Below are 13,768 nucleotides of genomic sequence, written 5' to 3'. Positions count from 1 at the left end.
ATTGTGTTACTGTTGTCGATATAATCATGAAAAGCAAACTCAACAATCATTTTTCCAACTAACAAGTCTCGTCTTTGTAACTAAAGCCGGGCCACAAATCAATAAGATATAGATGAAACAATTCAGAATACATAAAAGCCTCGTACTGCTTCAAATGATCATATAATTGAAGAATAGTGCCCAATAAGTAAGTATTAATGGTATTCCAGCTAAAGACACAAATATTACAGATATATGCGCTGCCTTTTTAAAAATCAGAGGTTTCTTTGTAGGAATGTAACAAATCAAATCCTCATTAGAATCCTTCACCCTCCTCCCCGCCGCCTCAGGTGACCCAGCTGGCCGGCTACTTTGAGCCACTGATCAGGGCCTCTGTGGGTGTGACATCCAAGCTGAAGGACCACCAGCAGCAAATGACTTTCCTGGACCAAACTAAGACCCTGGCTGAATCCGCCCTGCAGATGCTCTACGCTGCCAAAGAGGGCGGAGGAAACCCAAAGGTTAGACTGCTCCACTCTGTCCACCCAGATAACAGGAATGTAAATATATTGAAATGGAACAAGACAAGATACTTTAATTTATTCATGCCTTTATTTTCTCATATCCAACAAAATTGAATATGTGCTTTTTGTTTTGTTGTGACAATATCCAGGCGTCCCATACCCATGATGCAATAGCAGAGGCGTCCCAGCTCATGAAGGAGGCGGTTGAGGACATCATGGTGACGCTAAACGAGGCTGCCAGTGAAGTAGGCATGGTGGGAGGAATGGTGGACTCCATTGCAGAGGCCATGGCCAAGGTGAGTGCTGCTAACACCCAAGACACAAACAGGACAGTGAGCGGCAACGGAGAGAAATCCACACTGTGTGCTGTTCTCTCTGGGGGACTTTCCACCACGTATCTGTGTTCAGGTCCCTCATTTGGGTTTTATTACTTGTAACCTAAACCACGCTGAGTTATTGATGTAAATGTAAATGTTGGGATTTTATATTCAGCCTTAGGGGCCTTAAACTGGAATTCTAGAAGCATAAAACTATGCAAACCTATGACCAAATCTCTGGGTAGTATTGCCATTTTAAATGTGTAATTGCTTACTGGATTTATCTGATTGCGTAATTCACGATGATTCGTATTGAATGTTTTTCTGCATATGAATTTATATTAATGTGGGCGGTTTAATTGGTCATGGTAGAGTGGATACTAGTGCCTTATTATGGAAAGCAAATTAACTTGACGCCCGCTGGCATTATTGATAATTGAAGGTGTTAAATCCATGTGTATTTTGCAATTAAAGTGCTGACGGAGTATGCATGTTTGAAGATGTCTTCCTTGTGTGTGTGTGTGCACTTCTCAGCTGGATGAGGGCACACCACCTGAGCCCCAAGGCTCCTTTGTGGATTACCAGACCGGCATGGTGAAACACTCCAAGGCGATTGCTGTCACGGCTCAGGAAATGGTGAGATGGGACAGCAGCTTGACTGTGACTGTCGTATATTATCTGTGATTAATTCTGAGTTGTCACCTGAATAAGTGGAGCCATCCTGTGTAGGTGCTGCATGAGATATTTAACCAAATGTTTGTGATAACAGTTGGCAGAAATGTGATTGCTACACTTAAACAACCATAAGTGATCGTCTCTCATCCTTATGCGCTGATCTCTACTTTTAATTACTGAGCACCTGCCTGCTTAATGATTGATTTCTATTTCTGACAGCAACAAGACTTCAACACAGCAAAGAACTTCTATAATGGAAGGAGACAGTCTCTGTTCATTGTACCAGTGCTTGTGTGTTTAAATAATATGTTATAAGGTCAATCAATGTTGCCGAGACAAATTGTCAGTTTGTCACCGCTGCATGTGTGTGCTTGTCCTTCAGATGACCAAATCAGTGACGTGTCCCGATGAGCTCGGAGGTCTCGCCTCTCAGGTGACCGCGGATTACAGTCAGCTGGCCCTTCAGGGGCGAATGGCCGCTTACACCGCTGAGCCTGAGGAGGTGAGGACGCTCCCATGGGTCAAGTTCAAACATTTTTTTACACGTACTTCATCACCGCTCGTTGTCATCTCCATGTGTCTCCTCTGCTACGTGATCCCAGATTGGGTTCCAGATCAAGTCTCGCGTGCAGGAGCTGGGCCACGGTTGCATCTTCCTGGTGCAGAAAGCTGGATCTCTTCAGATCACGCCGTCCGACAGCTTCACCAAACGCGAGCTCATCGACTGTGCCCGCGCCGTCACAGAGAAGGTATGGGCCAGATTTAACACACACACACACACACACACACACACACACACACACACACACACACACACACACACACACACACACACACACACACACACACACACACACACACACACATTTATATATTCATGAACACAAGCTTCCATATGTCAACCTGATCAAATTATATATCAAGTGTGTTTTTCTTTGTCATTCCTGTGTACCACGTGGATCTGCTGCCACCGAATCAAATATATGAAAGGGTTTCTGTGATCACACACTTCTTCAAGTTCGAGTTCAAGCATTTTAGAAGAAAAGGCCATTTACTTTGCTTTAAACTTTGGAAATCCCAGGTGCCGTGAGGAGTGTAAGCATTGATTCTCTTCATCATTTTTCTAGTTTGTCAGTACGACAAGCCAAGTTCAGTCAATGCTGAAGAGTGCACACGCGTGTTCTTTCTCTGTGAGACCTGACATGTCACGTCGTGTTTTGTAGTCGAGAGCCTTGAAACATCACTCTGTCAGTTCTCTGCTGCCACTCATGTGTCTGAGGAAGACAAATGGAGTTTAAACCTCTTTGACACACACACTCTATCCGCTGTGTGAGTGATGTTGTTGCTCCGAGCTGACTCTGCGTTTTGCTGTCACTGCAAATTTTTAAAAAATCTTCTCAGAACTTTTGGGGGTTTTTCAGTTGATTTATGATTTGCCAGGAGGTGAACGTCACGAACATTGCAAATGGAGGCATTCATCAAAAACAATGCATTTTCTGCTCATGACTCACTGTGTTTGTGAAGTAAAGGTGTGTGTATTGTGTCCCGTATACATAAATAAGTTCTCAAATACCCTCAAAATACCTTATTTTCTGACAGGTTAATATGAAAATCCCAGTCTGTTGTGGATCATTGGATCTTCTGTTTGTGTCCTCAGGTGTCTTTGGTCCTATCGGCGCTCCAGGCCGGGAACAAAGGGACGCAGGCCTGCATCACAGCCGCCAGCGCCGTCTCTGGCATCATCGCAGACCTGGACACCACCATCATGTTTGCCTCCGCCGGCACGCTCAATGCAGAGAACGACGAGTCCTTCGCAGACCACAGGTAGGAGACGCAAATATACAGTATCTACACACATACTGTATACACACTCCATGTCTTTTGTATCCGTATGTATGCCCTGACTTACCACAGCGCCTCTGCAGTCACAAAAGCCTCCAAACAGCTGTTTCCTCACCAAGAACAATAAACTGAATTTGATATGTAAATTGGAAAGAGTCTCATTTGAACCGCCAGTGAAACAGTCCTGCGTCTTACTGAAAAAGTAGCAAAACCCCTGCAGTGGCAGAATAAAAGAGTCACACAGGCTCCATTAAGATTGAGAAGAACTGTTCCTGTAGGTTTGTTCCTTTGTCGGTTGCAGTGTACTTATGACATTCTTCCTTCCCTTGAAGCGGCTTTGATGTAGAAATGCCTTTGATATGTGAGATGTGCACCGGTGGGTGTCATTTTGCTGCCTGTGAATCAGACGCAGCATTTGATTTCTCCTCTTCTCTCCAGTGCAGAGGGAACGCTTAACATCTAGTCTCAGAAGAGGCTTCGCTGTGCCTTGTTGACGTTTTACGAATCACCATCATCGCCTCTGTTTTTCTTCTCACAAACTCGATCCTGTTTTCCATCTTCACGCCGTCGTCGCTTTACCGCCTTTCTCCTCGTCCTCATCTCTCTCAGGGAAAACATTTTGAAGACAGCCAAAGCGCTTGTTGAAGACACGAAGATGCTGGTGTCCGGCGCAGCTACTGGTCAGGACAGGCTGGCACACGCCGCCCATTCTTCTGCCAAAACCATCACCCAGCTCACCGACGTGGTTAAACTGGGGGCGGCCAGCATCGGCTCTGATGACCCCGAGACACAGGTCAGCCGCCCGACCTTTCGAGGATCAGTACTTTTCATTTCCTATTAAGTGTTTCTCCAATTCAGTGCTAATTTATCGTCTTTCTGTGTCCTTTTTTTTGTATAGGTGGTTCTGATAAACGCTGTCAAAGATGTGGCCAAGGCTTTGTCTGAGCTCATCGGCGCCACCAAGTGTGCGTCCGGCAAAGTAGCTGATGATCCATCTATGTACCAGTTGAAGAGCGCTGCCAAGGTAGATGGATCCAGATCTGGAAAAGCTTGTCGAAAAAATGTTGTCATCTACAGTAGTTTTGGGTTTTGAATGCAGTTTAAGTTGGGTTTTCCTGTTTTAGATTCAGTTTTTGTCTTTCTGTCTAGAAGTTGATATGTTGGCGATTCGAAATAGCAGTCAGTTTCCGTTCTTCACCTCCAGGCGCAGCCATTAATCACTTCCAGCACTCCTTCTGCTTTTATGAAGCCACTGTCACACTGGTTAGACTGAAGAGTGCTGTTGAAGTGAATGTACAGGGTAATGGAGTGCTGCTGGGTTATTTCCAGGCCTGGAAACAGACGCTTCATTCTCAGATTCAACATATGCAGCGTTAATCCCAAGCTGCGGTTGCTGAGTTGCTGATGACGCCGCTGGCTGCTCATTAACACTCTGAGCTGTGAATTCAAAAATGTCAGTTTCACAGTCTGCGACAGGCGCCGCATGCCTTTGAATTACAGGAGAATCGAACAAAGTTTACAGGGAGCTTCACTCGAAGGTTTAAAATAATTTTTAATTAAGTCGAAATAAAATGGTCTAGTGTGGATCGTGTCACAGGAAGGAACTCAGATCTGATACTTCTGACACCATGGAGTGTCACCGCAAAACCAGCCTCATTTCTAATCAGACAAGTCGGGCTGAATGTGAATAACGATGAAATGAAACGGTTTTGTGTCCCGTCTTGCTTTAGGTGATGGTGACCAACGTTACGTCCCTGCTGAAGACGGTCAAAGCTGTGGAGGACGAAGCCACACGGGGCACCAGAGCGCTGGAGTCCACAATCGAGTGCATCAAACAGGAGCTGGGGGTGAGGACGACTGGATGGATGCATGTATGCACGTGTACATGCAGGCGTCAGTGATGTTGCGCAACAAAAAGCATGAACTCTTTCTCTCTGAACATGTTTTCTATAGTAAAATCAGCATCAACAGTATCAGTTGTATGTAAAACACCAGAGCATGAAGGCAGTAAGACAGTTGCCTTGGCAGATCCCGTCTAATTGCCTGTGTTATCCTCAGCTGTTTCAGTCCAAGGACGCTCCCAACAAGACAACCACGCCCGAGGAGTTCATTCGCATGACCAAGGGAATCACCATGGCAACCGCTAAAGCAGTAGCTGCAGGGAACTCTGCCCGGCAGGAGGACATCATCCACACAGCCAACCTCAGCCGCAAGGCCATTTCAGAAATGCTCATCACCTGCAAGGTTCCTCTTCCACCCCTCCCTCCCCCAATATGGAACATGTGACTGAGGCGTGTGATGTCCCAGTGTCTCTAATGCGTCTCTAATGTGAGTGAGCTGTATGTGTTGCTGTTTATTTTCAGCAAGCGGCCTACAGTCCAGAGGTCAGTGAGGAGGTGAAGAACAGAGCCCTGATGTTCGGAAGGGAGTGCACAACAGGATACATTGATCTGCTGGAGCAAGTACTAATGGTATGTTACATAGTGTGTTTGTGTGTGTGTCTGTGTATGACTTCTGAATCTGTATTGATGATACAGACGGATATATTAACACCTTCTTAAGAGTGAAGCCTCTGGAAATATTGACACATTTTGTATTTTCGGAAGGCGTGAGAACAGAAGTAAGTGTTACTTTAACCTGTGTGCGTGCGTGCATGCCTGTGTGTGTGCCTGTGTGTGTGTGTGTGTGTGTGTGTGTGTGTGTGTAGGTCCTGCAGAAGCCTACCGCAGAGCAGAAGCAGCACCTGGCAGCCTGCTCCAAACGAGTGGCAGGAGCTGTTACTGAGCTCATCCAGACTGCAGAGGCCATGAAAGGTAATGTGGAGAGCATACACACACACACACACACACACACACACACACACACACAGTACAATGAGAAATGTTTTGTGCTCAATAATGAATCATTTTTATTTGCTTTATTAATGAAACTCCTAACAAAGTGTGTCAGAGCACAGTGTTTGTTGTAGTGGATGTAACCTTTTGTAAACAAATACATCCAGATTTCCCCCCTAAATAAGACCAATTAATCTCCCAAAGTTTGTGTCTGTCACAGCAGTTTTCCTATTTTCCTATTTCGAATTCCAACAACTCTACTAATAGAACACATAGGTGCAGGTTCAGTGATGAAGGGGAATCGTGGTTTAATCTGTCTGTGAGTCTGGAAGTGTTGGCATTGTGGATTGGATGATCAGAGTCGTTCCTTCAAACAAACGTTAGTAACTTTCCTGTCCTGCTTCTCTTGCCACAGATGGAGGTAAGTTAGAAACATTTTCTGTACTGTGACTCATCTCACCGGTTGTGAGCTGTCCAACACCTTCCCTTCCCTCCTCCTCCTCCTCTCCTCCTCTGCTTTAACTTTAATTTAATCGTTTCATCTCATCTTGGAAATGCAGCTGCTGTCAGGCTTCTCAAGTGCACTGAATCAGCTCTCATCCATCATGCTTCATTTGACACGCCAGCTCACTCCATCTTCATTGCCATTGTCATTGTGAATGACAGTTTGTTCGCCTTCCTCAGCTATGCATGGAGTATGGAGATATGTGGCACCCTGTCTGTGTGATTGCAGCGTTGGTGCTGTTGTTGTGAGGCATGATCTGTCCGCGCTGTGCTCTGTGACGTCCGTTCTGATTTTTATTTTTGTTTTAATTGTGTGTGTGTGTGTGTGTGTGTGTGTGTGTGTCTGTCTCAGGTTCAGAGTGGGTGGACCCCGAGGACCCAACGGTGATTGCGGAAACAGAGCTGCTTGGGGCTGCGGCCTCCATCGAAGCAGCGGCGAAGAAACTGGAGCAGCTGAAACCCCGAGCCAAACCCAAGGTGGGAGACCGCATGGCCCAGAATTCACTGGGGCTTGTATGTGCAGGCGAAGGAGATGTTTTAAGATGGCTGTTTCGATTACTTTGTGGAAATGCTGCCCAAACTTTGCCAACTTAAGGTTTTTACCGCAGTCACTATGCACGTCCATCCATCCGTCAGTAGGAGACGAGTTGTGGTTTCATATTGGAACTGGAGCTTTCCAGACGCATCAATCACGTAACTGACGCTTGGAAACACCGACCGCAGACCCCAGACTGAACCTGCAAGGGCCAAACATGTTCGTAACGGATCAGTCTGTGGTGTCTCTACAAAAATTAATACAGCCCAGTTTTGTTTAGGAGTTGAGGTTTCTCTCTTTTTAATCAAAGGAATGTCTGAAGTGATGTATCAAGCAAGGCCGAGGCATTAATTTGTGTTTTACATGTCCTGTCTGTAAGCATGTGCACTGTTTTCTCTGGTGTATCCTTAAATTTAGGTGAACTACATGGCACTCTGTAGTAAAAAATGACACGTTATTGTAACCTTCACACAAAGGTCACTCTGTCTATTGTGTCGTCTTCCCCATTCACGCGTCAAATTACGATGACTCAGGAGGCAGGCATCATGTAATGTGAGGTTGTCATAGTTTTAACACTGTAATCTGCCCTGTTTGTTGGATATCCATCTCCATCAGATGTCTGTTAAAAGCGATACTTTACCCAAAATAAATATTCCCGTATCTGTATCCCGTATCGCACGGTAGGTGAGAGGTGATGCGGTTGCCTCAGAACGGAACAGAACAACAGCTGTCAGTTCAAATGTACTGCAAAGACACGAACAAGCATTCACGGCAGGAAACAAGGATCAAAATCTCCCCCCCTGCCGTGTAGATCACCTCTCTGAATTGTCCAAAACTTCTGCCATTTTGTTCCGGTTTGAGTTGTTTTTCTACTTGTTTCTTCCCTCCATGTAGTTCAGATGGAGCGCGTTGATGATTTCCAAATTGTAGCTCCTGCAGACTCGTCTCTCAGTCCATTTTAAACTTCTTCCATCACCACCACTTCAGGCATCTGGCAACTTGTGAACATTCAGCGCCCCCTACTGCAGTCCTTAAGAACTACACCTCATGTGGTATTCTTGGACTCGTTCTCGCATAGTTTCCCCAAACTTCTGAAACATATCGGGACCTATAGATACATTTTTGGGTAACGTATTGCTTTACATCTCTCTCTCTTTAGTAAATACTTTAATTTGAGCTAACTGAACCCCACCACCTCTGCCATATTTGGCTCCACTCCCCTCTTCTCCCATACAACACACCTCCCATTCCTTCTCTCCTCCTTCTCCACCCGAACATCCATCCATCTGTGGTAGTCGTACCTAAAGCCTGTCCCAGTGGAGTGTAGGTGTGTGTGTGCTCTTGATTCCAGTTAACAACACCTGATCCCCCCCCCCCCCTTCCCCCTCGCCCCTCCCTCCCTCCCTGCCTGCCCCTACCACCGGAGGCCTTCTCTGCAGGGCTCTGTCTGATATGTTTGATATATTAGGTTGTTATTCAGTCCCAACTATATATCAAACATATTCCTACAGTGTCCCGCTCTGTCTTCGGACTTGTGCTGTGAATGTTTGTCCTCTGTTTGCGTGTGTGTGTGCGCGCGTATGCGTGTATTGTAAATGGGAAGCATAATACTGACAGATTCTTTGTGCAGAGTCTTGTTTCGTCTTTGTTTGCGTCTAGCTTCTCACCAGCTGTGGCACTTTAATGATGTGTTTTGCATTCGACTGCGTGAAGTTTTTGGAGGTCTGATTAGTCGCCAGCTGCTTCACTACTGATCCCAACATGCATCAGAGGATCCGGGGATACTTTGCTGTCGTACTAAAAAGTCCCACTTGGAAATTTGTTAACGGGCTTATGTGTCATCCACATTCATTCTAATTACGATAAATCATAATCATTTTTAGTTATTTCTTGTGCTATCTGCTATTCTAGAATGTTGTTTGTCAGTTTTCACATGTTTCACTGAATAACTCTTGGCTGTCATATCTCTTTTGCAACTTTCTTTAACGGTTCAGACCTTATTTTGCCATTTTTATGTCATCAAAAGTTAACTATCATGCTTTTCAACGCACAAAAGTACTGCATTTGCTCTGAGTGAAGGATGCGATCCGGGCTTGACTGACTGGTTTCCTCTCTCTTTAGTTAGCAGATGAGACGCTGAATTTCGAGGAGCAGATTCTGGAGGCAGCCAAGTCCATTGCTGCAGCCACCAGCGCCTTGGTCAAGTCGGCCTCGGCCGCCCAGAGGGAGCTGGTGGCCCAGGGCAAAGTGGGCTCCATCCCTGCCAACGCCGTGGATGATGGACAGTGGTCCCAGGGGCTCATCTCAGCTGTAAGTGTGCAGCTCCAGTTTGAGGCCATGTTGGGCTGTGTCTCTCCCCCCACCTCAAACACCTTATAACTCTCGTTCCTCCGCCTCAGGCACGTATGGTGGCAGCAGCAACAAGCAACCTGTGTGAGGCAGCCAACGCCTCTGTGCAAGGCCACGCCAGTGAGGAGAAGCTCATCTCTTCAGCCAAACAGGTGGCAGCGTCTACAGCCCAGCTGCTGGTGGCCTGCAAGGTCAAAGCTGACCAGGACTCTGAGGCCATGAGGAGACTACAGGTACGGGGGGGGACACCAGTGTAAAGAGGACGGCACATTGGGACAGACGTTTATTTTGAGCAATGATTGATCCACCAAATTATTTCAATTATTCATTGAGTAATCAAAAAGTTTCTTTATTTATATACAGTAAATATGCGTCTGTCAGTTTCTTTTGAGAGAGACGAGAGCTCTACAAGCTCTACAATATACACCCATTACATCATGTATGTTTAATATTCCATGGTGACGTTTCTGCCCCTTACACCAGGTGCATCTCCTTAGTTAATGAGTCCATTGCCTCTGTTTTGCTGCCACCTGTCTGTGGTTTGGTATATGACACCAAGCATGCTGAGAAAACGTGTGTAGCAAATGGTGTCTTCTCACTTAATTTGTTGTATTTCAGATCAATGTTAAGCATTCTGCTGCCTTTTGAACTGATGTCATATGATACAGTAATGATCAAAGTCGTTCTTTGGCTTTGATAGCTGTTGTTGTTGTTGTTGTTGTATGTCTTCCTCCTATAGATTGCTGGGAATGCAGTGAAGAAGGCATCAGACAACCTGGTGCGGGCAGCCCAGAAAGCAGCATTCGACAAATCAGATGAAGATAGCGTAGTAGTCAAGACCAAGTTTGTGGGTGGAATTGCGCAGGTAAAGACTGTTGATTAAAGCTGAACATCCTGACAAGCTCATGATAACCGTGTTCTCTTAATGAAGACAGTGCAAACTAATGTGGATTTTCTGTTGGGCAATAAAACATCTGTGTGTGTCCAGATCATTGCAGCGCAGGAGGAGATGCTGAGGAAGGAGCGAGAGCTGGAGGAGGCCAGGAAGAAGCTGGCTCAGATCAGGCAGCAGCAGTACAAGTTCCTGCCCAGCGAACTGCGAGAGGACAACAACTAATCAAACCAAGCACCCGTCCCCGCCGCTTGACCTCTGCACGTCCTTCTGCACACGCTCAAGTCGGTGCGAAGTACACATCTGTGTTTGTGTGCTGGTTTATGTCCTTATATGGAACGCATGGACAGGTAATACAGTCTACAGCCACTTCAAACGCCGTGACCCATTTACTGACCTGTAACGCCCGAGTCTGCAGTGAACACCGACGCCTGAGCCTCATATGGAAAAGGTCTTAAGGTCAACCGCTCTCATGTTTGTTATACTACTGTCTGGAACAGAATATTCTCCCTACATCACAATGCAACTCAAGTCTCAACGTCAAGATTGTAAGTGAAATGACTGAAGAAGCTCTGTGTCCTCAATGTACAGTCTAACTACTATGAATGATGTAATCTGAAACAGAATGTGACGTGCTGGAGACAAACAGTACAGCCTACGTGCTCTTCATGACATAACCTTAAGATTGAGAGTTGATTGTATCGCTGTTTATGTCGTACGACTGTAAAACTGCAGTGTCGCACAAACACGCCTCAGATGGTCACTCTGATGTTCTCTGAATGTGGACTTTGCGCTGTTTGAAACGTGTGCGCGTCCAGTTTGGCACCTTAATATCTGTGTGAGTCACGTGGCTGTGGTGTGTGTCGACATGAATTCAATGGTCATTAACAGTTTAATATGAAGGCAGGTTTGATGATTTTTTTTTTTGGAACGTTTTTGGACCATACTGTAAATGTCATAATGCTCAGTTTGTTTTGGGAAATATTCTTATATTATTGAAGCATCTTTCTTTCTTCCTTTTTTTGTTGATATTTTTATCCTGAGATCGATGGGCTCTGAAGTCAAGATGTCCACCTTTTTAGATTAAATAAATTCTACACGTTTGTCTAAGATCTTAAACTATCGGTGGCGTTTGCAGCCACTGAGACTGAAGTAGAACGTTTTACATTATCTCGCACCTCTGTATGCTTTTCTACCATAGAAGGAATATTTATTACTCAAGTATTTTTAGCCGATTGGGGTCTTTCAGGAGCAGAAACAGTCTCACCTTTTTTAACACCATTCTTGGATCCATTGGTGCTGCTGATGGGCGGCTACATTCAGGCAACAGAACATCTCCCCGACCCGTTTTCAAACCGTCAGATGAGCTCCTTTTGCGTTTCTGTTATTGACAAATATGCACAGTATAAACAGAATTTTCATGATGCAATAATTTGGATGGTGCTTTAGGGGGCAGTGTTGGTTTCCTCACACCATGCAGGCTTAGAAGTAATAATCGATGAGACGATATATAATTTTGTGCTTATTTTGCTTTCAGTAAAAAACAGATTTTGATTTATTTTTATGGTACATGACTAGGAACTCCTGCTTTCAGCTGAACGCTATGTGGCGCTCCTCCCTGCTTTGCCTCATGGCCGTTTGCGAGCCTCTAATCGCTGAAGGGGTTAATGTGACTTGATTTGCTCGTCAGATTTCAATTGAAATTCAAGTCACTGAGCAATAAGCCAATTCTGACCTGTAAAATGCTTACTGCAAGCATTTTAAATTCAATTTCATTTTAAAGTAACTGAAAGTGAAGTGGCTTCAGCCTTAATCGCTGCACTCAGTCCTCCTCTCCCCATCTGTAACCTAAAGGTGCTCTGTGCAACTCAATCTGCTCCTTTTTCCTACAACAGACCGGCTAGTATTAGGTTATGTGTTCAGTTCCCTTGTCTTACGTAAATGGGCTGTGTTTCTATATTAAACTACGGTATATTGTAAGATGAGGGTGTTGCTCTCATTATGCATGGCTTTGTGGTTTGATTGCCTCCCTGCTTATATAAAATACAGCCGCTCTGAGTGACTCTGGCCTCCATGACGACAACATCCTGTATTGCTTAACGACAGAACGCTGGGTTTTGTTTGAGTGAGAGTTTGGTCTGGAATTCAACTGTGTGTTCTACTGTTGTTTTGTGTGTGTGTGGTTGTGGTTGTGTGTGGGGGGTGGGGGGTGGTCCACTGCTCATCAGTCCAGTCTGTAGTGTTATTAGTGCCTTAGTCTGTAGCCCGTGCAGTGTCTGGTCTGCTTGAGTGACGGCTTCATCTCATTGGTCGACAGAAAGTACAGGGCAAGCAAAACTTGTTCATATCTGTGGATTTAATAAAGTTTGTCGTAAATTTGATGTTCCTCTAAGTGCTGAAACAGTCTCTCTATTTCTCTCTCTCTCTCTCTCTCTCTCTCTCTCTCTCTCTCTCTCTCATATGTGTAAGGCCTTTTGGGTGCAGCAGAGTAACTGTCCATTCAGAAATGTGTATAGTATATATGTGTTAATATATATCAAAACGCATTTTTGTACTGCATTCCATTGGCATGTACCACAGTGCTTATAAAGTAGGACCGACTGGAGATCGGGCGTATTAATCTGGAGTTTTTATGGATGGGCTGCTTTCATGTGCTCCTAAGCCTCTATGAAAGATAAATGTGATAACAATATTATGATATATATAAATATATATGTCACCATTAAGATGTAGTGACACATTTCAATGCTGTGGAGTAATTGAAGTGTTCCGTTTGTTTTTCTTTGGTTGTTTTCTTTTCTTCCCTTAACAGAATTAAGATTATGAAATGACTACAATAAAGCTATGTGATAACATTCAGTATATAAGATATTTATCTGGCCTCGAGAAAGCTATTTTTTTGTATTCACTGAAAATAAAGCATTTCAAAGTAATTCACCGTCTCCTTTGAGTTCCTTTGTGCGGCACGGATAACAGATTGAAGTGCACGTTTTGGTCTGCTGATGCTATACATTTCATTTAGGTTTGCCGCCAAGCTGTCTGCATTTATCCACTTAACTCTATTACAAAATGATTCATAGTTTGCGTATATCAGCTAGTTAGAATATATAGAATCAAATGGACCTGCATCAAAATTGTAATAATATGAAAAAGGAGCTATGGGTGTAATGTTCCTGTGTGGATTACAGTCTGCATTCTGTCCTAGACTATATAATCTGGGAGGTATTATCTATACTGCCTCAATCTGTGGGCCCAGACGGCAATAATGACTGGGCTGTAAATCACCAGTTATCCTGTACACTTTATACCCATCTGTC

General features: G+C 44.7%; 1 protein-coding gene across 1 annotated transcript in view; it reads left to right on the top strand.

The window, feature by feature from the left end:
* The window catches only part of LOC143004997 (talin-2), a 73,279-nt gene extending 59,947 nt beyond the window's left edge, over positions 1-13,332 (top strand). The window contains exons 42-58 of the mRNA XM_076156223.1: positions 330-500; positions 653-799; positions 1,355-1,456; positions 1,878-1,997; positions 2,098-2,244; positions 3,153-3,319; positions 3,947-4,130; positions 4,236-4,361; positions 5,068-5,184; positions 5,396-5,581; positions 5,701-5,808; positions 6,045-6,150; positions 7,028-7,152; positions 9,332-9,520; positions 9,610-9,792; positions 10,299-10,424; positions 10,548-13,332. Coding sequence (XP_076012338.1) covers positions 330-500; positions 653-799; positions 1,355-1,456; positions 1,878-1,997; positions 2,098-2,244; positions 3,153-3,319; positions 3,947-4,130; positions 4,236-4,361; positions 5,068-5,184; positions 5,396-5,581; positions 5,701-5,808; positions 6,045-6,150; positions 7,028-7,152; positions 9,332-9,520; positions 9,610-9,792; positions 10,299-10,424; positions 10,548-10,676 — 2,433 coding nt within the window. The 3' untranslated portion in view covers positions 10,677-13,332. The remainder of the gene's footprint in view (positions 1-329; positions 501-652; positions 800-1,354; positions 1,457-1,877; positions 1,998-2,097; positions 2,245-3,152; positions 3,320-3,946; positions 4,131-4,235; positions 4,362-5,067; positions 5,185-5,395; positions 5,582-5,700; positions 5,809-6,044; positions 6,151-7,027; positions 7,153-9,331; positions 9,521-9,609; positions 9,793-10,298; positions 10,425-10,547) is intronic.
* The last annotated feature ends 436 nt before the right edge of the window (positions 13,333-13,768 follow it).

Source organism: Genypterus blacodes, unplaced genomic scaffold (genome assembly GCF_046128005.1).
Source record: "Genypterus blacodes isolate CSIRO-AG114 ecotype Tasmania unplaced genomic scaffold, CSIRO-AGI_Gbla_v1 ptg000067l_1, whole genome shotgun sequence".
NCBI classification, from domain to species: Eukaryota; Metazoa; Chordata; class Actinopteri; order Ophidiiformes; family Ophidiidae; genus Genypterus; species Genypterus blacodes.
This window is presented reverse-complemented; position numbering and strand designations above follow the sequence as displayed.